The sequence below is a fragment of the Agelaius phoeniceus genome, chromosome 35 (genome assembly GCF_051311805.1).
Source record: "Agelaius phoeniceus isolate bAgePho1 chromosome 35, bAgePho1.hap1, whole genome shotgun sequence".
NCBI lineage: Eukaryota > Metazoa > Chordata > Aves > Passeriformes > Icteridae > Agelaius > Agelaius phoeniceus.
In genome coordinates, this window is record NC_135299.1 from 2,739,345 (window position 1) to 2,767,243 (window position 27,899).

The 27,899-nt window shown below is 56.5% G+C and overlaps 1 protein-coding gene across 5 annotated transcripts; it reads right to left on the minus strand.

Annotated features, from left to right (window-relative positions):
* Positions 1-391: 391 nt before the first annotated feature.
* Positions 392-27,562, minus strand: TFCP2 (transcription factor CP2). Of its 5 annotated transcripts, none has more exons than XR_013185855.1 (16): positions 26,135-27,562; positions 22,966-23,117; positions 21,050-21,126; positions 20,741-20,846; positions 20,564-20,670; positions 19,271-19,423; positions 17,307-17,417; positions 15,348-15,436; positions 14,015-14,063; positions 12,839-12,932; positions 12,020-12,110; positions 11,174-11,280; positions 9,796-9,938; positions 8,690-8,741; positions 7,737-8,597; positions 392-1,706 (listed from the first exon to the last, which is right to left on the minus strand). XR_013185855.1 is itself a non-coding variant. In XM_077192610.1 (16 exons), the coding sequence occupies exons 2-16, from the start codon at positions 26,254-26,256 to the stop codon at positions 8,560-8,562; spliced, it is 1,491 nt and encodes a 496-aa protein (XP_077048725.1). In that variant the 5' UTR covers positions 26,257-27,294; positions 27,340-27,562; the 3' UTR covers positions 7,365-8,559. The 5 variants fall into 5 exon arrangements, 3 of the variants coding, with proteins under 3 accessions (XP_077048725.1, XP_077048726.1, XP_077048724.1); XR_013185856.1 differs by lacking the exon at positions 392-1,706 and having other exon boundaries at positions 7,365-8,019; positions 8,326-8,597; XM_077192610.1 differs by lacking the exon at positions 392-1,706 and having other exon boundaries at positions 7,365-8,597; positions 26,135-27,294; positions 27,340-27,562.
* Positions 27,563-27,899: the final 337 nt, after the last annotated feature.

Genomic DNA, 27,899 nt, shown 5'->3' on the forward strand with positions numbered 1-27,899 from the left:
GGGCTGCTCCATCTCCTCACCCCCCTGAGTCCACCCCGGGGTCACTCGGACGCAGGGGCAGCTCCTGCCCTTGGCCCCATTGAACCTCAGCAGATTCCCAGAGGACGCTGCCCCAGCTCGGCCGGGTCCCTCGGGACGGCCCCGTCCTCCAGGGCTGTCCCCAACCTCAGCTCGGTGTCACCAGCTGCCCTCGGTCCCTGTGCCCGTGTCACGGGTGAGGTGACACATTCGGGGACACCGGTCCCAGTGTGGGCCCCCAGGGCACCGCTGGGCACCGCTGGGCACCGCTGAGCCCCTGCCCACGGCGCCCTGGCTGTGACCATGCAGCCAATTCTGCACCCACCTCAGTCCAGTCCCCATGGAGCAGAATGTGAGAAACGCCAATCACTCGTTTTTAAAATTTTAGAAGTTTAATAGTAATAAATTGGTTATAAAAACAGTAATAAAATTAGAGTAATAGTAATTTGGACAATTAAGATTAGGACAACATGAGACAATAAAAACAAAGAGTTACAGATAGTTCGGGTGCCTCTTTCTGGGCAAAATAAACCTGAAAAAGGACTCAGGTTAACAGAGGATTAACCCTTAAAAGCAACAGCCTGTTGCATATTCATACACCTCATGAATGATGCATAAATTCCATTCAAACACAGGATTCTGGCTGGGCAGTGTCAGCTTCTTCCTCTGAATCCTGACAGCGTCATCCTGAGTGAGTGAGGTGGGAAGAAGTTCATTTCTCCTGATAATGGGGCAATAAATTCTCTTTCTCTGAAAGATTCAGGTGTCCTGTGGCTGCTATCTCAGTGGGAGTACCTCATTCTTTTCTTTAAAAAAGTATCTTACATAGCACAGTTTCTATTTTAACATTATGTTATAACCTGAAACTATATTTAACACTACTTAAGAAAATGATTACAGCATCACTTTCTAACATAACACATACAATATTCATTTTAATATTTGCAAAAAGCCACACATTTTTCACAAGAAGAAATCCAAGAGCAGAGCAGGTCACTCAGTGAGGGATGAAGAGGAAGCAGAGCCCTCCCAAGCCCAAGGTCCGGGCTCTGGAAGTTTCTCTGGAGCAGTTCCTGTGGGTCTGGGTGGAGCCCAGGCTCTGGAGGTTTCTCTGGAGCAGTTCCCTGGATAAAATCCAGGATGCAGACTCTGGAGTTTTCTCTGGAGCAGTTCCCTGGGTCAAATCCAGGATCCAGGCTCTGGAAGGTTCTCTGGAAGTTTCCAGAACTCTGTCACCGTGCCCCAGCTCCCTGTGAGTGACGCCAATGGAAGCAGCAGAACAGGCACTGCCTCAGGTGAGTCTCCACCCTGGCACCATGGGGACCATCCTTACTCCTCCCCACTGACCTCGGCTGTGGAGGACGGTCCAAGACCTTGGGCAGAGTCCAAAGTCTCACACAGATTTTAGGAAATGTCCCCTGTCCCACCCGCATGGGCCACTCTGTGCTGTTGGGAGCAGCTCCCCCGCTCCAGAGAGAGGGGACAGCCCAGTGGTCACCCCAGAGGTCACCTGTGGTGTCACCTGCATGACACAGACAGGGCTGGAGGGACTGGGACCTCGGCTGGTGCTCACAGAAGTGTCTCAGGTATTTAATTTCCCTCTGTCAGAGCTGGGGCAGTTCTCTTCTGTTCTTGGGGCAGTTTTCTGTATCTCTCCCACAGCCAATCCTCCCTCCAGGAGATACCTCCTGTTAATGGACCATTAATTATTAATTATGTCCTGTTCATAGGCCATTAATTATTAATTACGTTCTGTTCATGGGCCAGTGAGTGTCCCTGCATGGCTGATAAAATTCCATCATCCCATTGGGAGATGTGAGCCCAGAGGGAGGAGCCAAGCATTCCTGCCTGGATACAATCTGAGATTTCAAACATTCCTACCTGGATAGAATCTGAGATTTCAAACATTCCTACCTGGATACAATCTGAGGTTTCAAACATTCCTACCTGGATCTAATCTGAGATTTCAAACATTCCTACCTGGATACAATCTGAGATTTCAAACATTCCTACCTGGATACAATCTGAGATTTCACACATTCCTACCTGGATACAATCTGAGATTTTTCAAACATTCCTACCTGGACACAATCTGAGATTTCAAACATTCCTACCTGGATACAATCTGAGGTTTGGGACACCCCAGCAGCCTTTCCCCCTGCATTCCCAGAGGAGCAGCTTTCTCCTCCACTGCATTCCCAGAATGTTCTGGGAAGTTCTGGGGTGGTGCTGCCCCCCTGCATTGGCCAGACTGTCACAGGTGTCACCTGAGCCAGGACCTGCCACACCTGGATCCCACCCTGGCTTTATTTCAATCAAATCCTTGGGTTTTATTGTCTTTTTTCCTGTTTTTTTTTTCCTGAAACACCTGATGGGCTGAGGTTGGTATTACCTGGAGCATCCATCTCCAGCAGCCCTGGAGCTGCAGAGGAAACTCCCCCCTTGTGCAGGATCCCTGCTCCAGCAGAACCACAGCTGGCACTGCAGGAGGGCTGAGCCACCATGGGATGGGGCTGTGCCAAGGATATTCTGGGATTCACATTCTCTGACCTCAGAGAAAGAAAAACCAGTTCTTATCTCATTTACTGCTCCTGTGTTGTTCACAAGTGGGGTGCATTGTGGAAGATTGTTTACCTAAAGGGAATTGGTAATTGGATTCTGGTTATTTGATCAATTATTCTGGTCCATTTAATTAATTGATCAATTGAATCCATGTGTGTGAGTCGGGACTGTCACTGACAGGCACGAGATTCTGTGCAGTGGAGTTGAGTGCTTGGCAGATTCATTGTAATATAATATAGAATTTATTATATATAATTAAATATTTAATTATATATAATATAATTAAATAATTAAATATATTTTATATCTATATTATATATATAATTAAATAATTATGTATAATATAATAGTGAATATAATTAAGTAATTAATTAGCCTTCTGATAAGATGGAGTCCTCCTCATGATCTTTCTCCCCTTTGTTGGGGCTGCCTGGATTTCTGACACCGCTGGCTGGGGGTGACCCTGCAGTGAGGATGAGGATGAGGATGAGGATGAGGATGAGGATGGGCAGCTCCAGCTGGGAGCTCTGGGCACAGCAGCCCTCGTGTCCTGGGAGAGATCCAGGACGGACACACGGACAGCCAGGACTGACGGACCTCAATGCAAACCTGGGACAGCCGGGGGCTGAGGAGATGGAACTCCAGATGTGTGTGAAATGTGGGCACAGCTGGAATGTGGGGGAACCTTGGCAGGGGTGAGGGGTGCAGAAAATGGGTGAGGGCGAGGTTTGGGATGAGGAATTGTGTGGATGGAGTAAAATAAAGAGTAAATACAAAGTTTGGGATAAGGGATGGTGTGGATGGAGTAAAATAAAGAGTAAATGCAAGGTTTGGGGTAAGGGATGGTGTGGATGGAGTAAAATAAAGAGTAAATGCAAGGTTTGGGATAAGGAATGGTGTGGATGGAGTAAAATAAAGAGTAAATGCAAGGTTTGGGATAAGGAATGGTGTGGGAGGTGCAGAATAAAGGGTAAATGCAATGTTTGGGATAAGAAGTCACATGGATGGTGTAAAGGGTGAGTGCAAGGTTTGGGATAAGGAATGTGGGTGGTTTAGAATAAAAGGTAAATGCAAGGTGTGGGATAAGGAATGGTGTGGATGGAATAAAATAAAGGTTAAATGCAAGGTGTGGGATAAGGGATGGTGTGGATGGTGGAAAGATGAGTGCAAGGTGTGATATAAGGGATGGTGTGGATGGTGTAAAATGAGGGTAAATGCCAAGGTTTGGGATGAGGGATGGTGTGGATGGCACAGAATGAAGGGTGGATGCAAGGTGTGGGATAAGGGATGATGTGGATGGTGTAAAGGATGAGTACAAGGTGTAAGATAAGTGTCCTAGGGTGCCGTTATGATGCTTGTATCCCCATTCATGTGTTCTGTGAATGTTGGATATTGTGTTCTGTACCTTTAAGACTGGCTCTGAAGAGGGAATGTTTTGTTTTGGTTTTCTTATCAGCCTGGCGGGACACAGAGACTGCAGCTTTTGCTTTTGCTGCTTTTGCTTTTTGCTTTGCTCTCTCGCTCTTGCTTGCTTCACTTCTGCTTGCTTTTGCTCATTAGCTAGTTTAGCTAAACTGTCCAAATTTCTTCCTGGACTGTTTCTCCTTTCCTTTTTCTGACCATTTCGAACCTGCTCCAGACTGGGACCTGGGAAACACCGAGAGTTTGCACCTTGCGGCCTGCAGCTGCTGCCCCAGCGCCGGAGGGACTGAGAACAGAGTGACCACCCCCCCAAGAGAGACTTTCTGAATTTGTCATCTTTTTCAGAGCGGTGCCATCCTGTATTGCTCATTTTGTGTGCTGGGGGTGTTTTGCCTGTTAAATAAACAGGTTCTTTCCACTTCTCTCCAAGGAATCCTTCCTGACCCCGTTGTGGGGAGGGGCTGTGTGGGGTTTGCTCTCTGCAGGAGCCCCTTTGGAGGTTTTCTCCCAAATTTGCCCTAAACCAGGACAATGGTGCAGAATAAATGACCAGCGCAAGGTTTGGGATAAGGAATGGGGTGGATGGAGTAAAATAAAGGGTAAATGCAAGGTGTGAGATAAGGAGTGGTGTGGGTGGAGTAAAGGGTGAGTACAAGGTTTAGGATAAGGGATTATGTGGACAGTGTAGAATAAAGGGTGAGTGCAAGGTGTGGGATGAGGAATGGTGTGGATGGTGTAAAGGATGAGTGCAAGGTTTAGGATAAGGAATGGTGTGGATGGTGCAGAATAAAGAACCAGTGCAAGGTTTGGGATAAGGAATGATGTGGATGGTGCAGAATAAAGAGTAAATGCAAGGTGTGGGATAAGGAAGAATGTGGACAGTGTAGAATAAAGGATGAGTGCAAGGTGTGGGATAAGGAATGGTGTGGATGTTGCAGAAAAAAGGATGAGTGGAAGGCTTAGGATATGGAATGATGTGGACAGTGTAGAATAAAGAGTAAATGTAAGGTTTGGGTTAAGGGATGGTGTGGATGGTGTAAAATAAAGGATAAGTGCAAGGTGTGGGATAAGGGATGGTGTGGATGGTGTAAAGGGTGAGTACAAGGGATAAGGAATGACATGGATGGTGTAGAATAAAGGGTAAATGCAAGGTCTGAGATAAGGGATGGTGCAGAATAGAGGATGAATGCAAGGTTTGGGATAAGAAATTACATGGATGGTGTAAAGGGTGAGTGCAAGGTTTGGGATAAGGAATGACATAGATGGTGCAGAAAAAAGAGTAAATGCAAGGTGTGGGATAAGGAATGGTGTGGATGGTGTAGAATAAAAGGTAAATGCAAGGTTTGGGATAAGCAATGGTGTGGATGGTGCAAGAATAAAGAACCACACCAGTACACATCCATGGTGTGGATGGTGTAAAGAGTGAGTGCAAGGGATAAGGGATGACATGGATGGTGTAGAATAAAGGATGAGTGCAAGGTTTGGGATAAGGAATTAATGAGAACAGTGTAGAATAAAGAGTGAGTGCAAACTGTGGGATAAGGAATGGTGCAGAATAAAGGGTGAGTGCAAGGTGTGAGATAAGGAGTGGTGCAGAATAAAGGGTGAGTGCAAGCTGTGGAAGAAAAAATGGTGTGGATGGTGCAGAAAAAAAAGGTCAAATGCACTTTGGTGTGGATGGTGTAGAATAAAGGATGAGTGCAAGGAGTGGGCTGAGGAATGACACGGATGGAGTGCAGTAAGGGAAGGGGAAAGGCCTGGCTGTGGCCAGGACAGGGTTAATTCCTGCAGCAGCTGCGAGGGGCAGCGCCAGCACCCCGAGTCCTCACCCTTGGTGCTGTGTGCGCTGAAACCCTCGGGGTCTGGGGGGCAGAACTGAGGAGACACCTTGGAGGCACTGCCCAGGGAAAGGGAATGAGAGGAGCAAAGGAAAGGGAATAAGAGGAGCAAAGGAAAGGGAATGAAAGGAGCAAAGGAAAGGGAATGAGAGGAGCAAAGGAAAGGGAATGGAAGGAGCAAAGGAAAGGGAATGAAAGGAGCAAAGGAAAGGGAATGAAGGGAGCAAAGGAGAGGGAATGAAAGGAGCAAAGGAAAGGGAAGGAAAGGATCCAAGGAAAGGGAATGAAAGGATCCAAGGAAAGGGAATGAGAGGAGCAAAGGAAAGGGAATGGAAGGAGCAAAGGAAAGGGAATGGAAGGAGCAAAGGAAAGGGAAGGAAAGGATCCAAGGAAAGGGAATGAAAGGAGCAAAGGAAAGGGAATGGAAGGATCCAAGGAAAGGGAATGGAAGGAGCAAAGGAAAGGGAAGGAAAGGAGCAAAGGAAAGGGAATGGAAGGATCCAAGAGTCCCCGTGTCTCCCCTCACCTTCTCCAGGTGAAAGCCCAGGTACAACCTGCAAATGAGGGCACTCCCCCTCCTCCAGGTGTGCCCCACCTGAGGCAGCACCAACCCTGGGGTGCTCCAGCTCTGACACCCCTGGGGCATGGGGGCTTGGGGATGAAGGTGGGGGGATTTGGGGATGAATGTGGGGGGATTTGGGGGCATTTGGGGATGAATTTGGGGGGATTTGGGAATGAATTTGAGGTAATTTGGGGATGAATTTCGGGTAATTTGGGGATGAAATTGGGGGGATTTGGGGATGAATTTGGGGATGAATTTGAGGTGATTTGGGGCGATCTGTGGATGATTGTTGGGTAATTTTGGGTGGTGAGGGGGTAATTTAGGGGAGAAGATTCAGGGATATTTCAAGGTGATTTTGGGGCTATCCTGAGGCGACTTGGGGGATTTTTGGAGGTGATTTTGGGGTGGTTTGGGGGTGATTTTGGCGATTTCTTTGGGAGTGGTTTTGAGCGATTTTTGTGTGGTCTTGGGGGATTTTTGGAGGTGATTTTGGGATAGTTTGGGGGTGGTTTTGGGGTGGTTTGGGGCTGATTTTGGGATAGTTTGGGGGTGATTTTGGGGTGGTTTGGGGCTGATTTTGGCGATTTCTTGGGAGTGGTTTTGAGTGATTTTTGTGTGGTCTTGGGGGATTTTTGGAGGTGATTTTGGGGTGGTTTGGGGCTGATTTTGGGGTGGTTTGGGGCTGATTTTGGGGATTTCTTTGGGAGTGGTTTTGAGTGATTTTTGTGTGGTCTTGGGGGATTTTTGGAGGTGATTTTGGGGTGGTTTGGGGGTGATTTTGGGGATTTCTTTGGGGTGGTTTTGAGTGATTTTTGTGTGGTCCTGGGGATGGTTTTGGGGAGATGTTTGGGGTGATTCTGGAGGTGCTGCTCAGTGCTGGGGTGGTGCTGCCCCCCTGCACTGTCCGACTGTCACAGGTGTCACCTGAGCCAGGACCTGCCACACCTGGATCCCAGCCTGGCTTTATTTCAATCAAATCCTTGGTTTTTATTGTCTTTTCTCCTGTTTGTTTTTGCCTGAAACACCTGAAGGGCTGAGGTTGGTATTACCTGGAGCATCCAGGTGTGAGGGATCTGGGGATCAACCTCCCACCCCTGGGCAGATCCCTCACCTGGACACCTGCCCAGAGCCGCTTCAATCACTTCACACATCCAGCAGAAAAAGCCAAATCTTTGCTTATTCTCCCCAAATCTTTGCTTTTCTCCCCAAAAATACCCAGCAATCTCCCCTCCCCCCCCACCCCGAGTTATTCCTTTCTCTCCCAATTTTCCATAATTAAATCTGGATCTGGAATTCTTGATGACCTTATGAGATCACTTCACACCTGCACCCACCTGGAGGCAACACCTGTCCCCAGGTGGGTGCACACCTGGTGCCCCAGAGCTGCAGCACTGGAGCATCCTGTCCATGCCAGGAGTCACCTGTGGGCAGGGCTGCCAGGTGACCACACCTGGGGCTCTCCAGGTGTTCCCTGGGAGGGGGGTGACCACACCTGGGGCTCTCCAGAAGGTGTCCAGGTGCTCCTTTTGACGGGGGATGGCCAGGTAACAACACCTGGAGGGTCTCCAAAGCATTTCCAGGTGTTCCCTGCAAGGGGATGTGGCCAGGTGACCACACCTGGGGGTCTCCAGAGGCTCTCCAGGTGTTCCCTGGGAGGGTGGTGCCCAGGTGACCACACCTAGGGGGGGGTCTCCAAAGCATTTCCAGGTGTTCCTTTCAAGGGTGGTGGCCAGGTAACAACACCTGGAGGGGGTCTCCAAAGTGTTTCCAGATGTTCCTTTTGAGGGTGGTGGCCAGGTAACAACACCTGGGGGCTCTCCAGGTGTTCCTTTTGATGGGGGGTGGCCAGGTGACCACACCTGGGGGGGGTCTCCAAAGCGTTTCCAGATGTTCCTATTGAGGGTGGTGGCCAGGTAACAACACCTGGGGGCTCTCCAGAAGGTGTCCAGGTGCTGCTTTTGATGGGGGATGGCCAGGTGACCACACCTGGGGGGGGAGGGTCTCCAAAGCGTTTCCAGGTGTTCCTTTCAAGGGTGGTGGCCAGGTGACCACACCTGGGGGTTCCCAAATCTCGGCTGTGTCCTCGTGCTGGGAGTGGAGGGTGTCCAGGTGTGCTGAGAGGCTGCAGGTGCTCCTCACCTGTCCCTCACCTGGCCCCTATTTCAGGATGATGTGGTAGCTGTCGTTGGTTTCGGCTGCAAAGGAAGCCCAGGACAGGTGAGGGAAGGTGGGAGGGGCTGGTGTGACCCAGGTGTGGCCCAAACACAGAGCCCAGGTACTCACACACCTTTCAGGGTGTCCAGGACGAAGCAGGATTCATCCTGGAAGTTCTGGATCATCTGGAAAAAAAACCCCAAACAGCACCAATTTAGGGCTTTTTTTTTTTTGGGAAGAATTTGGGTTCCAAAGGGTGGGAGGTGCCCAGGTGGGAGCTCAGGTGGGAGCTTTGGAAGCACCCACCAGAAATATTTCATTTATTTATTTGGGCCCTTCCCAGCACCTGCCCAGGTGATGCTGCCCCCAGAGTGACCCCAGGTGTGCCCTGGGGCAGGGGGCATTAGCTGGCACTGCCAGGGGTGCCCTGGGGCAGGTGGGAGTTACCTGGTTGGTGCCAGGTGTGCCCTGGGGCAGATGGGCATTACCTGGTCGCTGACCAGCACAGGGATCTCTGTGGGGCAGGTGGGCATTCCCTGGGGCGGGTAGGGGTTACCTGGGGCAGGTGGGCATTACCTGGTTGGTGCCAGGTGTGCCCATGGGGCAGGTGGGGGTTACCTGGGGCAGGTGTTGTTACCTGGGGCAGGTGTGCCCTGGGGCAGGTGAGGTTACCTGGGGCAGGTGAGGTTACCTGGGGCAGGGGGCGTTACCTGGGCAGGTGGGCATTCCCTGGGGCAGGTGGGCATTCCCTGGGGCAGGTGAGGTTACCTGGGGCAGGTGGCCATTCCCTGGGGCAGGTGGGGTTACCTGGGCAGGGGGCATTACCTGGTTGGTGCCAGGTGTGCCCTGGGGCAGGTGAGGTTACCTGGGGCAGGTGAGGTTACCTGGGGCAGGGGGGCATTACCTGGGGCAGGTGAGGTTCCCTGGGGCAGGTGTGGTTCCCTGGGGCAGGTGGGGTTACCTGGGGCAGGTGAGGTTCCCTGGGGCAGGTGGGGTTACCTGGTCGCTGACCAGCACGTGGATGCCCGTGGGGCAGGTGGGGGTTACCTGGGGCACGTGAGGTTACCTGGGGCAGGTGAGGTTACCTGGGGCAGGTGTTGTTACCTGGGGCAGGTGTGGTTCCCTGGGGCAGGTGGGCATTCCCTGGGGCAGGTATTGTTACCTGGGGCAGGTGTTGTTACCTGGGGCAGGTGGGCATTCCCTGGGGCAGGTAGGGTTACCTGGGGCATGTGTTGTTACCTGGTCGCTGACCAGCACGTGGATGCCCGTGGGGCCCTGTTTGTAGATGTGCTGGATGTGCTGGGCGGGCACCCGGAACAGCTGCGCCAGCTTCTCGGCCAGCTCGGCCGCCGTCAGCTCCTCCAGGTACACGGCGTGGTACACTGCGGGCACAGCCACACCTGCCAGGTGAGCCCAGTGTGCCCAGGTGTGCCAGCACAGTACAGCTACACCTGCCAGGTGAGCCCAGTGTGCCAGCACAGCACAGCCACACCTGCCAGGTGAGCCCAGTGTGCCCAGGGTGCCAGCACAGCACCTGCCAGGTGAGCCCAGTGTGCCAGCACAGCACCTGCCAGGTGAGCCCAGTGTGCCCAGTGTGCCAGCACAGCACAGCTACACCTGCCAGGTGAGCCCAGTGTGCCCAGGTGTGCCAGCACAGCACAGCCATACCTGACAGGTGAGCCCAGGGTGCCAGCACAGCACAGCCATACCTGACAGGTGAGCCCAGGTGTGCCAGCACAGCACAGCCACACCTGCCAGGTGTGCCCAGGGTGCCCAGTGTGCCAGCACAGCACAGCCACACCTGCCAGGTGAGCCCAGTGTGCCAGCACAGCCACACCTGCCAGGTGTGCCCAGTGTGCCAGCACAGCACAGCCATACCTGCCAGGTGAGCCCAGTGTGCCAGCACAGCCACACCTGCCAGGTGAGCCCAGGTGTGCCAGCACAGCCACCTGGGCTGGGCACAGCTCTGCTCAGGACAGGGACCCGCCTGTCACCTGTCACAGGTGCCTGGTACTGTGACCTGCCTGGCATCACGTCCTGTCTGTCACTGTGCCCTGTCTGTCACCCATGTCCTGTGTGGCACTCATGACCTGCCTGTCACCTGTGTCCTGTCACCTGTGTCCTCCCTGTCACCTGTGTCCTGTCACCTGTGTCCTGCCTGGCACTCATGACCTGGTTGTCACTCCTGTCCTGTCATGGACAGGGGTGTCATGTCACCCTGTCCTGTCTGTCACCTGTGCCCTGTCACCTGTGTCCTCCCTGTCACCGTGTCCTGCCTGGCCTCACAACCCCCCAGTGTCCCTGGGCAGCAGTACCTGCTCTGTTCAGGTGAGTTTGTCCCCAGCAGGATGGGAACGCTGGGAACCAGCCACTCCCCCACCTCCAGGTGTGCTCCCTCCCCCACCTCCAGGTGAGTTCCAGCCCCTCCCAGCCCCCCAGGTGAGTCCCAGCCCCTCCAGGTGAGCTCCCACCCCCCCAGGTGAGTCCAAGCCCCCCAGGTGAGTCCAAGCCCCCCAGGTGAGTCCAAGCCCCCCAGGTGAGCTCCCACCCCCCCAGGTGAGTTCCCAGCCCCCCAGGTGAGTTCCCACCCCCCAGGTGTCTCCCCTGCCCCACTCACCAAAGAAGGTGCCGCTGCCTCCATCACCGTCCTCGTGCTCGTGCTGGGGCTCCCTCACCTGCTGCGACTCCTGGCACACGTAGATGGTCAGGCGGGGCCGCACCATCCTGGGACAGGTGAGGGTCACCTGGGGCTGCCCTGCCCAGCCCCTCCCCCTGGGCCAGGTGTCCCCAGGGGGGGCTGGATGAGCCCATCCCACCCCCTGAGCTCCAGGTGTCCCCTCGGTGGCCCTGGCCAGCCTTCCCTGGAACTCCCACCTGGGCCCTCTGTCCCTGTCAGGTACCTGATGATGATTCCCAGGAATTCCCACCTGGGCCCTCTGTCCCTCTCAGCCTTCCAAAATGCTCCAGGTGTGTCCTGATTTTTCAGGCACGGTGTGAGGAACATCCACCCCCTTTGGGAACCTTCTGGGCAGGTCCCAGGTGCAGACAGCACCTGGAGCAGCAGGAGCTCCTGGCCTGGGGCTCCAGTCCTGGGGTCTCAAACTCAAAGAATCCCTAATTTCCAATTCCCAATTCCCAATCCCTAACTCCCAATCCCTAATCCCTAATTCCCAATTCCCAGTCCTTAATTCCTAATCCCCGATCCCCAATCCCTAATCTCTAATTCCCAATCCCCAATTTCTCTCTCCAACCTGGACCTCCTTCCCCAAAGTTCCTCTGAATTCCTGACTCAGATGGGAAAAAGCTGGGCCAGGTGAGTCCCAGCCCCCCCAGATGACCCCACCCCCCCCCCCAGGTGAATCCTGCCCCCCCCAGGTGAGTCCTGACCCCCCCAGGTGAGTCCTGACCCCCCCAGGTGAGTCCCAGCCCCCAGGTGAGTCCTGACCCCCCAGGTGAGCCCCACCTGCCCTTGAGGGCGTTGAAGAGCCGGATGCCGTCGGCGGGGCCGCAGATCTGGATCACATCCTCCCGTGTCAGCTTCAGCAGGTCTGCCCCTGGGAAAGCCCCAAATTCACCCAGAGTCACCCCAAAATTCATCCCAAAATTCACCCCAGAGTCACCCCAAATTCACCCAGATTGACCCCAAAATTCACTCCAAATTCACCCCAAAATTCACCCCAGAGTCACCCCAGATTCACCCCAAATTCATCTCAAATTCACTCCCAAATTCACCCAGATTGACCCCAAAATTCACCCTAGAGTCACTCCAGATTCACCCTAAAATTCAGCCCAAATTCACCTCAGAGTCACTTCAAATTTGCCCTAAATTCACCCAGATTCACCCCAAAATTCACCCCAAATTCACCCCAGAGTCACCCCAGATTCACCCCAAATTCATCTCAAATTCACTCCCAAATTCACCCAGATTGACCCCAAAATTCACCCCAGATTCACCCCAAATTCATCTCAAATTCACCCCCAGAGTCACTCCAGATTCACCCTAAAATTCAGCCCAAATTCACCTCAGAGTCACCTCAAATTTGCCCTAAATTCACCCAGATTCACCCCAGATTTACCCCAAATTCACCTCAAAATCACCCTAAATTCACCCCAAATGTTGGGGTGACCTGGCCCAGGTGAGGAGAAGTGACCCTGCCCAGGTGAGGTGACCCTGTCCAGCTGAGGGCAGGTGACCCAGCCTAGGTGAGGGGAGGTGACCCTGCCCAGGTGAGGTGACCCTGTCCAGCTGAGGTAACCCAGGCCAGGTGAGGGCAGAACTCACCTGAGAAGTTCCTGAAGAGCCGTGAGAAGGTGGAGAAGCGGTTGCGGTGCAGCCACTGCTGAGCCTCCTGCGGGCTCCAGGCAGGCAGCAGCGTCTGGGGGGACACAGGTGCTGCCAGGTGACCTGCCTGGCCAGCTCAGGGGCACAGGTGAGCTCAGGGTGGGCCAGCACGGGTGGGAAATGAACCCCTGAGCAGGTGGGATGAGGTGATGACCTCAGAGGTGACCTGGAAATGTCTCCAGGTGATGTGGAAGTGTGGAAGTGCTGTGGTACAGGTGAGCTCAGGGTGGGCCAGCACAGGTGGGAATTGAGCCCCTGAGCAGGGGGGACCTGGGCATGCCTCCAGGTGATGTGGAAATGTTTCTACTGAGGTACAGGTGAGCTCAGGTGAGCTCAGGTGGGAATTGAGCCCCTGAGCAGGTGGGACCCAGAAATGTCTCCAGGTGATGTGGAAGTGTTTCTACTGAGGTACAGGTGAGCTCAGGTAAGCATAGGTGGGAGGAGGTGAGGACCTCAGGTGACCTGGAAATGTCTCCAGGTGACGTGGAAGTGTTTCTTCCCACAGAGCCCACCTGTGCCTCACCTGGGTGTGGAACACAGCCCACCTGTGCCTCACCTGGATGTAGGACACAGGTGAGCTCAGGTGAACTCAGGGTGGGTCAGCACGGGTGGGAATTGAACTCCTGAGCAGGTGGGAGGAGGTGAGGACCTCAGAGGTGACCTGGGCATGACTCCAGGTGATGTGGAAGTGTGGAAGTGCTGAGGCACAGGTGAGCTCAGGTGAGCTCAGAGTGGGCCAGCACAGGTGGGAAATGAACCCCTGAGCAGGTGGGAGGAGGTGATGACCTCAGAGGTGACCTGGACATGCCTCCAGGTGATGTGGAAATGTTTCTGCTGAGGTACAGGTGAGCTCAGGTGGGAAATGAACCCCTGAGCAGGGGGGAGGAGGTGAGGACCTCAGGTGACCTGGAAATGCCTCCAGGTGATGTGGAAGTGTGGAAGTGCTGAGGCACAGGTGAGCTCAGGTGAGCTCAGGTGAGCTCAGGGTGGGCCAGCACAGGTGGGAATTCCCCCCCAGGTGGGGACAGCGGGGTGTCCCAGGTGTCTGCAGGTGACCCCAGGGTCCCCTGTGGAAGCCCCAGGTGTACCTGGGCAGGTACCTGGGCAGGTACTTACATCAGCCAGGGGCGCCGGGGGGTCGGGCTGGTGGCTCGGGGACCCGCTGCTGGGGACAGAGGGACACGGGTCACTGGGACAGGGGGACACAGGTCACTGGGACAGGGGGACAGAGGGACACTGGGGACACTGGGACAGGGGGACAGAGGGACACGGGTCACTGGGACAGGGGGACAGAGGGACAGGGGGACACAGGTCACTGGGACAGGGGGACAGGGGGACACGGGGACAGAGGGACACTGGGGACATGGGGACAGGGGGACATGGGACACTGGGACAGAGGGACAGAGGGACACGAGGCACTGGGGACACTGGGACAGGGGGACACAGGGACAGAGGGACACAGGTCATTGGGGACACTGGGACAGGGGGACACGGGGACAGAGGGACAGGGGTCACTGGGGACACTGGGATACTGGGACAGAGGGACACGGGGCACTGGGGACACTGGGACAGAGGGACACTGGGGATACTGGGACAGGGGGACAGAGGGACACGGGTCATTGGGGATACTGGGACAAAGGGACACTGGGACAGAGGGACACGGATCACTGGGGACACTGGGGCAGGGGGACAGAGGGACATGGGTCACTGGGGACACTGGGACAGAGGGACACTGGGACAGAGGGACATGGGGACAGGGGGACACTGGGACACTGGGGACACTGTGATGGCACTGGGGACACTGTGATGGCACTGGGGTCACAATGGGATGGCACTGGGGCTACTGGGATGGCAGTGAGATGATACGGGGATGGCACTGGGATGGCACTGGTGCCACCCCCGCCCCAGTCTGACCCACCCCCAGCTCCCAGCACTCCCAGCACTCCCAGTTCCAGCATTCCCAGTGCTCCCAGTCTGGCACTCCCAAGCACTCCCAGCATTCCCAGCACTCCCAGTATTCCCAGTTCCAGTGCTCCCAGCACTCCCAGTCTGGCACTCCCGGTATTCCCAGTACTCCCAGTTCCAGCATTCCCAGTATTCCCAGTCCCAGTTCCAGCGCTCCCAGCGCTCCCAGCACTCCTAGTATTCCCAGTTCCAGCACTCCCAGCATTCCCAGCATTCCCAGTTCCAGCACTCCCAGCACCCCCAGCATTCCCAGTTCCAGCACTCCCAGCATTCCCAGCACTCCCAGTTCCAGCATTCCCAGCACTCCCAGTATTCCCAGTTCCAGTGCTCCCAGCACTCCCAGTCTGGCACTCCCGGTATTCCCAGTACTCCCAGTTCCAGCATTCCCAGTATTCCCAGTCCCAGTTCCAGCACTCCCAGCATTCCCAGCATTCCCAGTTCCAGCACTCCCAGCATTCCCAGCACTCCCAGTCCCAGCGCTCACCCGTCCCCGATGGAGAAGCTGCTGTGGGAGCTGTTGAAGCCGGGCGAGGGCGCGTTGGGCACGTAGGTGACCTCGGGCCAGGGCGAGCACTGCGGGCACGCCAGGTGAGCCCAGGGGCACCGGGACTGCACCTGCACCTGCACACACCTGGGCTACACCTGCACACACCTGGGCTACACCTGCACACACCTGCACACACCTGGGACTGCACCTGCACACACCTGGGCTACACCTGCACACCTGAACACACCTGGGCTACACCTGCACACACCTGGGCTACACCTGCACACACCTGCACACACCTGGGCTACACCTGCACACACCTGTACACACCTGGGCTGCACCTGCACACACCTGCACACACCTGTACACACCTGGGCTACACCTGTACACACCTGGGCTACACCTGCACACACCTGCACACACCTGGGCTACACCTGTACACACCTGGGACTGCACCTGTACACACCTGCACACACCTGGGCTACACCTGCACACACCTGCACACACCTGGGCTACACCTGCACACACCTGGGACTGCACCTGCACACACCTGGGCTACACCTGTACACACCTGGGACTGCACCTGTACACACCTGGGCTACACTTGTACACACACACCTGAACACACCTGGGACTGCACCTGCACCTGCACACACCTGGGCTACACCTGTACACACCTGGGACTGCACCTGTACACACCTGGGCTACACCTGCACACACCTGGGCTACACCTGTACACACACACCTGAACACACCTGGGACTGCACCTGCACACACCTGCACACACCTGCACACACCTGGGCTACACCTGCACACACCTGGGACTGCACCTGTACACACCTGCACACACCTGGGCTACACCTGCACACACCTGAACACACCTGGGCTACACCTGTACACACCTGGGACTGCACCTACACACACCTGGGCTACACCTGTACACACCTGGGCTACACCTGTACACACCTGCACACACCTGGGACTGCACCTGTACACACCTGGGCTACACCTGCACACACCTGGGCTATACCTGTACACACACACCTGAACACACCTGGGACTGCACCTGCACCTGCACACACCTGGGCTACACCTGTACACACCTGGGACTGCACCTGTACACACCTGAACACACCTGGAACCATGCACACACCTGGGCTACACCTGCACCTGCACACACCTGGGACTGCACCTGCACTACACACACACACACCTGGAGCCATGCACACACCTGGGACTGCACCTGCACACACCTGAACACACCTGCACTGCACAAACACACCTGCACACATCTGGTCTGCACCTGCACACACCTGGGACTGCACTGGCACACAGCTGCAATGCACACATCTGCACTGCACTGCACAAACACATCTGCACACACCTGGTCTACACCCACACATACCTGGCACTGCACCTGCTCACGGCTGCAATGCATGCACACATCTGCACACACCTGGACCCACACCCAGCTCCACCCCCACACACCTGGCCTTGCCCTACACACACCTGGACCCACACATACATCCAACCCCACACACACACACCCACATACACCTGGAACCATGCACACACCTGGCCCTACACACACCTGGGACTGCACCTGCTCACAGCTGCAATGCACAAACACATCTGCACACACCTGGACCCACACACACCTTCAACCTCACACACCTGACCTTGCACACAGCTCCACCCCCACACACCTGGCCCTGCACACACCTGGACTCACACACACCTGGCCCTACACACACCTGGCCCTGCACACACCTGCCCAGCTCAGGTCAATAATGTCCCCAAAGCCCTTCTGCAGGTGCAAAGCACCTCCTCTGCCCCAGTTCTGTCTGGCAGGTAGGAACACCTTGAGCTGAGCTCTGGCAGCAGCAGCACAGCCCTGCTCCCTGCAGCCAGGTGAGGCAGGTGGGGCAGGTGGGGTAGGTGGGGCAGGGGGCTCACCTCGGTCAGGATGGTGGTCTCGTAGGAGGGCTGGTACTTCTCCTTCTCGTGCGGCGTTCGCTTCTCCATCTTCTCCCGGTCGGTTTTCTGCTTCCGGTCGGCTCCTTTGGGCTGCCAGGGACACCCACAGGTGACACAGGTGTGGGGACACCCACAGGTGGCACAGGTGACAGGTGTGGGGACACCCACAGGTGACACAGGTGACACAGGTGTGGGGGACACCCACAGGTGACACAGGTGTGGGGACACCCACAGGTGGTACAGGTGTGGGGACACCCACAGGTGGTACAGGTGTGGGGGACACCCACAGGTGGCAGAGGTGTGGGGACACCCACAGGTGGCACAGGTGACACAGGTGACACAGGTGTGGGGGACACCCACAGGTGGCGCAGGTGTGGGCACACCCACAGGTGACACAGGTGTGGGGGACACATACAGGTGACACAGGTGACACAGGTGTGGGGGACACCCACAGGTGGCACAGGTGGCACAGGTGACTCAGCCCGGCACAGGGAAAAGGAGTCTGGGGAGAAGCTTGTCCTGAGGGCATCTGCAGGGACAGGGGTGTGACCACCTGGAGACACCTGAACACACCTGTAACCCCATGAACACACCTGTAACTACCTGGAGACATCCGTAATCACCTGGAGATACCTGAAACCATCTGAATACTCCTGTAGCCACTTTGTACACACCTATAACCCCCTGAGTACATCTGAATCCTCTCTGCAGACACCTGTAAAACCTAGAGACATCTGTAACCCCCTGAATACACCTGTAACTACCTGAATACACCTGTAACCATCTGGAAATACCTGTAACCACCTGAATACACCTGTAAAACCTAGAGACATCTGTAACCATCTGAATACACCTGTAGCCACCTGGAGATATCTGTAACTCCCTGAACAAACCTGTAATCACCTGGAGACACCTGAAACCACCTATAGATATCTGTAACCACCCGAATACACCTGTAACTACCCAAACACACCTGTAGCCACATTGTACACACCTATAACTCTGAGTACACCTGTAACCACCTGAATACACCTGTAACTACCCAAACACACCTGTAGCCGCATTGTACACACCTATAACTCTGAGTACATCTGTAAGCTCTCTGCAGACACCTGTAACCACCTGAACACACCTGTGACTCAAATCCCACTGGAAGTACAGTGTGGAACCTCCACAGGTATCCAGGTGTTCCCTTTGGTAGATCCCTGCAGAAATTCCCTTGAACTCGGCTGTACCTGTACTCACAGGTGAAGGAATTTAGCCCAGGTGGACCAGGGGAGGGCAGAGCAGGACCCCAAACCCCACTGACCCCCCCAGGGTGAACAGGTGAGAAAAGAGGAGCCAAGGTGAGATTTTGGGGGTGTTGCAGGTGGGATGGAGTCACGGGCACCCCAAGGTGTGACCAGAGCGGGAACAACCCCTCCCTTACCTGCATCACCTGCATCACCTGCACCATCTACAGCACCTGCATTGCCTGCATCACCTGCACCACCTGCATCACCTACACCCTGAACCACCTGCACCACCTGCACCATCTACAGCACCATCTACAGCACCTGCATCACCAGCATCACCTGCATCACCTGCATCACCAGCATCACCTGCATCACCTGCACCACCTGCAGCACCTGCATCACCTGCAGCACCAGCACCACTTGCACCACCTGCATCACCTGCACCATCTACACCACTTGCACCACCTGCATCACCTGCAGCACCTGCATCATCTGCACCCTGCATCACCTACAGCACCTACACCACCTGCACCCTGCATCATCTGCACCATCTGCATCACCTGTACCACCTGCATCACCTGCTCCACCTGCATCACCTGCTCCACCTGCATCAGCTGCATCAGCGGCTGGGGCTGTTATTCCTGAAGGTGGGAGGTTTCAGAGGCACCGGTACAAAGTGGGACAGAGCCCAGGTGGGAGCTCAGGTACCTTGAAGACCTTGATCTGGCAGCTGGCGGAGTGCAGGTGCTCGGTGTACTCGCCGCTCTCGTTCTCCCGGAAGGTGTCGATCTGCACGCGGAAGGGAACGCCCTTCTCGCCGCCGTGCTTGCGCAGCGTGAACTCCGTGCTGATGCAGTGCACCTGCGGACAGGTGAGCCTCCTGTGCGGCTGCCAGCGAGGGACAGAGCCCAGCTGGGCCCCACCTGTGGGACAGGGCCCACCTGGATATAGGACAGAGCCCAGCTGTGCCCCACCTGGCTGTGGGACAGGGCCCACCCGGATATGGGACAGAGCCCAGCCGGGCCCCACCTGGCTGTGGGACAGAGCCCACCTGGATATAGGACAGAGCCCAGCTGGGCCCCACCTGTGGGACAGAGCCCACCTGGATATGGGACAGAGCCCAGCCGGGCCCCACCTGGCTGTGGGACAGGGCCCACCCGGATATGGGACAGAGCCCAGCCGGGCCCCACCTGGCTGTGGGACAGAGCCCACCTGGATATAGGACAGAGCCCAGCTGTGCCCCACCTGGCTGTGGGACAGGGCCCACCTGGCTGTGGGACAGGGCCCACCCGGATATGGGACAGAGCCCACCTGGGCCTCACCTGGCTGTGGGACAGAGCCCACCTGGATATAGGACAGAGCCCAGCTGGGCCTCACCTGGATGCAGGACAGAGCCCAGCTGGGTCTCACCTGGCTGTGGGACAGGGCCCACCTGTCCCTTACCTGGATGCAGAAAGAGCCCACCTGCCCCTTACCTGGGTGTGGGACAGAGCCCACCTGTCCCTTACCTGGATATAGGACAGAGCCCAGCTGGGCCTCACCTGGATGCAGGACAGAGCCCACTGTCCTCACCCAGATGCAGGACAGAGCCCAGCTGGGCCTCACCTGAATGCATGTCAGTGCCCACCTGTCCTCACCTGGATGTGAGGCAGAGCCCACCTGTCCTCACCTGGATGTGAGGCAGAGCCCTTACACACACCTGTACAGATAAACCTTACACACACCTGTAACCACCTTGTGCACCTGGATGCAAGACAGAGCCCACCTGTCCTCACCTGGATAAGGGACAGAGCCCACCTGTCCTCACCTGGATGTAAGGCAGTGTGCCCACCTGTCCTCACCTGGACGCAGGTCAGTACCCACCTGTCCTCACCTGGGTGTGGAACAGAGCCCACCCGTCCTCCCCTGGATGTGAGGCAGAGCCCACCTGTCCTCACCTGGACACAGGACAGAGCCCACCTGTCCTCACCTGAATGCAGGTCAGTGCCCACCTGTCCTCACCTGGATGAAGACCGAGGTCCTCTTGGAGGGGTCCCACAGGAACTCCACGGTGTTGAGCTGCGTGGGGTTCGCGCGGGGGTCGATGATCCCCACGGACATCGGGATATCTGCAGGGGAGAGGGGGACAGGTGAGGCCCACCTGGGACCTTCCAGCTGCCCCAGCCAGGTGAGACTCACCTATGTCCAGGATCCTGTCGCCAGGCCTGTTCCACCTCCAGCCCTCCAGCTGCTGGTGCTCCGTGTACTGCAGCCGCCGGTCGTGGAAAACCACCCGGAAGATGCTCTGGGGAAGGTGGAACATCACCTGGAGCTGCCCTGCCACACCTGGCCAGGTGTGCAGCCCCTCCCTGTGCCAAACAGGGGCAAAGGGAACCACCCTCCTCCCCCAAACAGGCGAATCTCCCAGCACACCCAGCTGCAGGGCCCTGGAGGGCACCTGGCTGGCACGGGCACACCTGGCCAGGGGTACCTGAGCTCTCTGCTCACCTTGACCAGCTTCCCGTTGATCTCGGGCAGCTCCCCGAGTTTCCTGTTGTCCAGCATCCGGATCTCGTAGGACTGACCTGGGGGCAGGAGGGCACCTGAGCGTTTCTGTCACCTGTACCTGTCACCTGAGCTCCTCGTTCCTTTGGGGTCCCACCAACCCAGACCTTCCAGTGGTACCTGAAAGCAGCAGGTACACCTGAACCTGTAACTGCCATCCTGCAGAGCTGCCCAGCACTGACCTGTACAGAGACACCTTAAACACACCTGGAACCCTCTGCATACACCTCACACACACCTGTAACCACCCTGCACACACCTGTACAGAGACACCTTACACACACCTGTAACCACCCTGCACACATCTGTACAGACACCTTACACACACCTGTAACCACCCTGCACACACCTGTACAGATACACCTCACACACCTGTATGGATACACCTCACACACACCTGTAACCACCGTGCACACACCTGTACAGACACCTTACACACACCTGTACGGATACACCTCACACACACCTGTAATCCTCTGCATACACCTGTACAGAGACACCTCACACACACCTGGAACCCTCTGCATACACCTGTACAGACACCTCACACACACCTGTACAGATACACCTCACACAAACCTGTAACCACCCTGCACACACCTGTACAGATACACCTTACACACACCTGTAACCCTCTGTGTACACCTCACACACACCTGTATGGGTACACCTCACACACACCTGTAACCACCCTGCACACACCTGTACGGATACACCTCACACACACCTGTAACCCCCCTGCACACACCTGTACAGACACCTTACACACACCTGTACGGATACACCTCACACACACCTGTAACCATCCTGCACACACCTGTACAGAGACACCTCACACACACCTGGAACCCTCTGCATACACCTGTACAGACACCTTACACACACCTGTAACCCTCTGCATACACCTTACACACACCTGTACGGATCCACCTCACACACACCTGTAACCCTCTGTGTACACCTCACACACACCTGTATGGGTACACCTCACACACACCTGTAACCACCCTGCACACACCTGTACAGATCCACCTTACACACACCTGTAACCCTCTGCATACACCTTACACACACCTGTAACCACCCTGCACACACCTGTACAGATAAACCTTACACACACCTGTAATCCTCTGCACACACGTGTACAGATACACCCTCCACACACCTGTATCCAGCCTCCACACACCTGTACAGATACACCTCACACACACCTGTAACCCTCTGCAACACCTCACACACACCTGTACGGATACACCTCACACACACCTGTAACCCTCTGCATACACCTGTACAGACACCTTACACACACCTGTAACCCTCTGCATACACCTTACACACACCTGTACGGATACACCTTACACACGCCTGTAACCACCCTGCACACACCTGTACAGAGACACCTTACACACACCTGTAACCACCTTGTACACCTGTAACCACCTTGCACACACCTGTAATCCTCTGCACATGCCTGTACAGTTACACCTTACACACACCCTGCACACACCTCTGCACACACCTGTAACCACCCTTCACACACCTGTACAGATAAACCTTACACACACCTGTAACCACCTTGCACACACCTGTAATCCTCTGCACACACCTGTACAGATACACCTAACACACCCCCTGCACACCTGTACACACCCCTGTTACCACCCTCCAGTACCCCCCAGGTGACTCCTGCTCCACCTGGGCCAAGCACATCCAGGTGCAGGCACTGCCCCCTCCCATTTCCCAACAGGACCACCCCAAAACTCAGCAATTCCCGGGGCAAACAACAAAACAACACCTTCCACAGGCAGAACCCCCAGCCATCCTGCTCCAAGGCACCTGTGCAGGACAGGTGTGCTCACCTTGGTTGAGGTAGGTGAGGGTCTCGTCGTGCAGCTTGACGGCGGGCGAGGTGGCGGCGCACAGCACGTACTGGAAGGGCAGCAGCTTGTCCTGGCTCTCGGGGGGCAGGCTGGACTCCTCCTGCTTGAAGATGGGCAGGGCCAGGACGTCGCTGTGGACAGGGGAGAGAGTCACCTGAGACAGGTGAGCTGGGGGGCAGGGGTGCCTTCAATCCAACCCTGGTACCTGGAGGATGAGCCCCACCTGGAATCTGGCTCTGCCTCCAGACCCTGCATGGGCCCAGGGCTGCAGGTGTGCCCTGAACATCTGGCTTCAGGGGCTCACCTGAGGCACACCTGTCACCTGTGGCACCTGAATACACCTGTCACCTGTGGCACCTGAATACACCTGTCACCTGTGGCCATCTGAGTACACCTGTCACCTGTGGCCATCTGAGTACACCTGTCAGCACGGGAGAGTCACCTGAGACAGGTGAGCTGGGAGGGGGGGCTCAGGGATTCCTTCAATCCAACCCTGGTACCTGGAGGATGAGCTCCACCAGGAACCTGGCTCTGTCCCCAGACCCTGCATGGGCCCAGGCAGGGCTCCAGGTGTGCCCTGAACATCTGGCTTCAGGAGCTCATCTGAGGCACACCTGTCACCTGTGGCACCTAAATACACCTGTCACCTGTGGCCATCTGAATACACCTGTCACCTGTGGCACCTAAATACACCTGTCACCTGTGGCCATCTGAGTACATCTGTCACCTGTGGCCATCTGAATACACCTGTCACCTGTGGCCATCTGAGTACACCTGTCAGCATGGGAGAGAGTCACCTGAGACAGGTGAGCTGGGGGCAGGGGTGCCTTCAATCCAACCCTGGTACCTGGAGGATGAGCCCCACCTGGAACCTGGCTCTGTTCCCAGACCCTGCATGGGCCCAGGGCTCCAGGTGTGCCCTGAACATCTGGCTTCAGGGGCTCACCTGAGGCACACCTGTCACCTGTGGCCATCTGAATACACCTGTCAGCACAGGAGAGTCACCTGAACAGGTGAGCTGGGGGTCAGGGATTCCTTCAATCCAACCCTGGTACCTGGAGGATGAGCCCCACCTGGAACCTGGCTCTGCCTCCAGACCCTGCATGGGCCCAGGTGTGCCCTGAACATCTGGCTTCAGGGGCTCACCTGAGGCACACCTGTCACCTGTGGCCATCTGGGTACACCTGTCAACACCTGGGTACACCTGTGAGCACTCCTGATCCTGACTCCGACCACTACAACAACCACATTTCCAGCTGGAACTCCAGCCCTGCTCCTTCCCTACTCCAACCACAGCTCCGGCCCAATGGCATCCTGAATCCATCCCAATGGCGTCCTGAATCCATCCTGAATCCATCCCAATGGCGTCCTGAATCCATCCTGAATCCATCCCAATGGCATCCTGAATCCATCCCAAATCCATCCTGAATCCAACCTGAATCCATCACTACTGCACCCCAAATCCATCTGTACTGCATCCCAAACCCATCCTGAATCCATCCCTACTGCATCCCAAATCCATTCCAATGGCATCCCAAATCCATCCCTACTGCACCCCAAATCCATCCCGAACCCATCCTGAATCCATCACTACTGCATCCCAAATCCATCCTGAATCCATCCCAATGGCATCCTGAATCCAACCTGAATCCATCCCTACTGCACCCCAAATCCATCCTGAATCCAATCTGAATCCATCCCTACTGCACCCCAAATCCATCCCGAATCCATCCCTACTGCATCCCAAATCCATCCTGAATCCAACCTGAATCCATCACTACTGCACCCCAAATCCATCCTGAATCCATCCCAATGGCATCCTGAATCCAACCTGAATCCAACCTGAATCCATCCCTACTGCATCCCAAATCCATCTGTACTGCATCCCAAACCCATCCTGAATCCATCCCTACTGCATCCCAAATCCATTCCAATGGCATCCCAAATCTATCCCTACTGCACCTCAAATCCATCCCGAATCCATCCTGAATCCATCCCAAATCCATCCTGAATTCATCCCAAATCCATCTCAATGGCATCTCAGCTCCATCCCACCTGCACCTCAAATCCATCCCAAATCCATCCCAGTCTCAAAAACAGCTCCATGCATTGCTTCAGCCATAATTCCAATTACAACTCCAACCCAGCTCCATCCTTACTCCATCCCAACTCTATCCCTACTCCATCCCAGCTCCATCCCAACTCTATCCCAACTCTATCCCTACTCCATCCCAGCTCCAACCCCAATTCGATCCCTACTCCATCCCAACTCTATCCCTACTCCATCCCAGCTCCATCCCAACTCCATCCCTACTCAATCCCTACTCCATCCCAACTCCATCCCTACTCCATCCCTACTCCAGCCCCAACTCTGGCACAGTTCAGGGTCCCCGCGCCCCTGGCACCCCCTGCCATGCTGGGGACCCCTGGAGATTTTGGGGACCCCTGGGGATTTTGGGATCCCCCAGAGATTCTGGGATCCCCCAGAAATCCGGGATCCCCCTGGAGATTCTGGGGACTCCCAGAGATTTTGGGATCCCCTCAGAGGTTCTGGGGACCCCTGGGGATTTTGGGATCCCCCAGAGATTCTGGGATCCCCCTGGAGATTCTGGGGACTCCCAGAGATTTTGGGATTTCCTCAGAGGTTCTGGGGACCCCTGGAGATTCTGGGATCCCCCTTGAGATTCTGGGGACCCCGGAGATTTTGGGGTTTCTCTTGAGGGTTCTGGGGACCCCCAGAGATTCTGGAATTCCCCTGGAAATTCTGGGGACCCCAGGAGATTTTAGGGACCCCTGGGGATTTTGGGATCCCCCAGACATTCTGGGGACCCATGGAGATGTTGGGGTTTCCCTTGGGGATTTTGGGGACCCTTGGACATTTCAGGGTTTCCCTTGGGGATTTTGGGGACCCCTGAGATTTTGGGGTTTCCCTTGGGGATCCATGGAGATTCTGGGGTGCCTCTGGACATTCCAGGGTCCCCCTCTTCTTTGGGTACCGCTGCTGAGGTGACACCTCCAACCTCCAGCTCCTTTTGAGGCTCCCCACTCCCTGCACGGCCCCTGCCTTCCCCGGGATCTTTTGGGGTGCCCTGTTTCGGGGTGCCCTGTGAGTTCTGGGGTGCCCTGTGGGTTTTGGGGTCCCCGGTACCTCATGCTGTAGGCACCAGCGCCGAGCTCCTGCCCGATGCCCGAGAGGCTGGCGTCGAAATCCTGCACCAGCCCCGACTCGATCACCTCGTCCGCCAGCGGCAGCTTCAGCGCCCACGCCATGGCCCCAGGCACCCCGAAAACGGCCAGCGGGTCACCCCCAAAAACGGGGGGTCCTCAGGGTCACCCCAAAAATGGGGGGGGGGGGGTCAGGGGTACTCAAAAATGGGGGTGTCTCGGGGATACAGCAAAAGTGAGGTTTGGGGCACTCCCAAACGTGTGGGTTCTTGGGGTCACCCCCAAAATCAGGGGTCACCCCCAAAACCAGGGGGCCTTGGGGTCACCCCCAAGCCGATGGGCCTCGGGGTCACCCAAAAACGGGGTCTTCAGTGTCACCCCAAAAATGGGGTTCCTCAGTGGCACCCCAACACTTCCCCCTGATTTCTGGGGGTACCAAAGCTCCCCAAACCTCTTGAGGACCCTCTCCTGCAGTGAGCAATTTGGGGACCCCCAAACCCCACTATCACAGATGAATGAACCCCAAAACACAGCAACACCCCCCCTCAAAGGGAACACCTTGGGGGCACCCCAAAACCCCTGAGAGGCGACACCCCCGGGGCGCCCCGAGTTCTACAGAGTAACCCCAAGGGCTGCAGCCAAGGGGACCCCAAAATCCTGCACTCCCCTCTAAGGGCTGGGACCCCAAAATCCTGCACTGCCCTACAGAGGCTGCACCCAAAGGGACCCCCCCAAAATCCTGCACTCCCCTCTAAGGGCTGGGACCCCAAAATCCTGCACTGCCCTACAGGGGCTGCACTCAAAGGGACCCCCCAAAATCCTGCACTTGCCTGCAGCCAAGGGGACCCTAAAATGCTGCACTTCCCTCTAAAGGCTGCACCCAAAGGGACCCCAAAATCCTGCACCACCCTACAGGGGCTGCACTCAAAACGACCCCCCAAAATCCTGCACTGCCCTGCACCCAAGGGGACCCCAAAACCCTGCACTGCCCTCAAGGGGCTGCACCCAAAGGGACCCCAAAAATCCTGCACTGCCCTGCAGGGACTGCACCCAAGGGGACCCCCCAAAATCCTGCACTGCTCTCTAAGGGCTGCACCCCCGGGGACCCCCTCAAAATCCTGCACTCCACTCTAAGGGCTGCACCTAAGGGGACCCCAAAAATCCTGCGCTGCCCTCTAAGGGCTGCACACGTGGGGACCCCAAAATCCTGCACTCCCCTCTAAGTGCTCACCCACGGGGACCCCAAAATACTGCACTGCCCTGCAGGGGCTGCACCCACGGGGACCCCCCCAGTCCAGGCCAGGACCCCCCAGTCTGCGTCGGGACCCCCCAAACCGGGCCGGGACCCCCCAGTCCGGGCCGGGATCCCCCAATCCGGGCCGGGACCCCCCAAACCGGGCCCGCCCCTCCGCTCCGGGCCGGGACCCCCCGCTCCGGGCCGGGACCCCTCCCCAGTCCGACCGGGACCCCCCAGTCCAGTCCGGGCCCGCCCCCCCCGCTCCGGGCCGGGACCCCCGAACGCGCCGCTCCGCCAAGATGGAGGCGGCGGCCCCACCCCCGCCGCTGGGAGGGAGGCCCCGCCCCTCCGACCCGCTCAGCCAATGGGACCGGGTCTTGCCGCGTGACGGGCGGTCACAATAACCAATAGAGAGCTGCGCGTCGGGCAGGCCGCTCAGGGATTGGCTGGGGGGCGTGGCCGCGGCGGCGTGCGGCGCTGGGCTCTGTGAGGCGCTGGGCTGTGCGCGGCG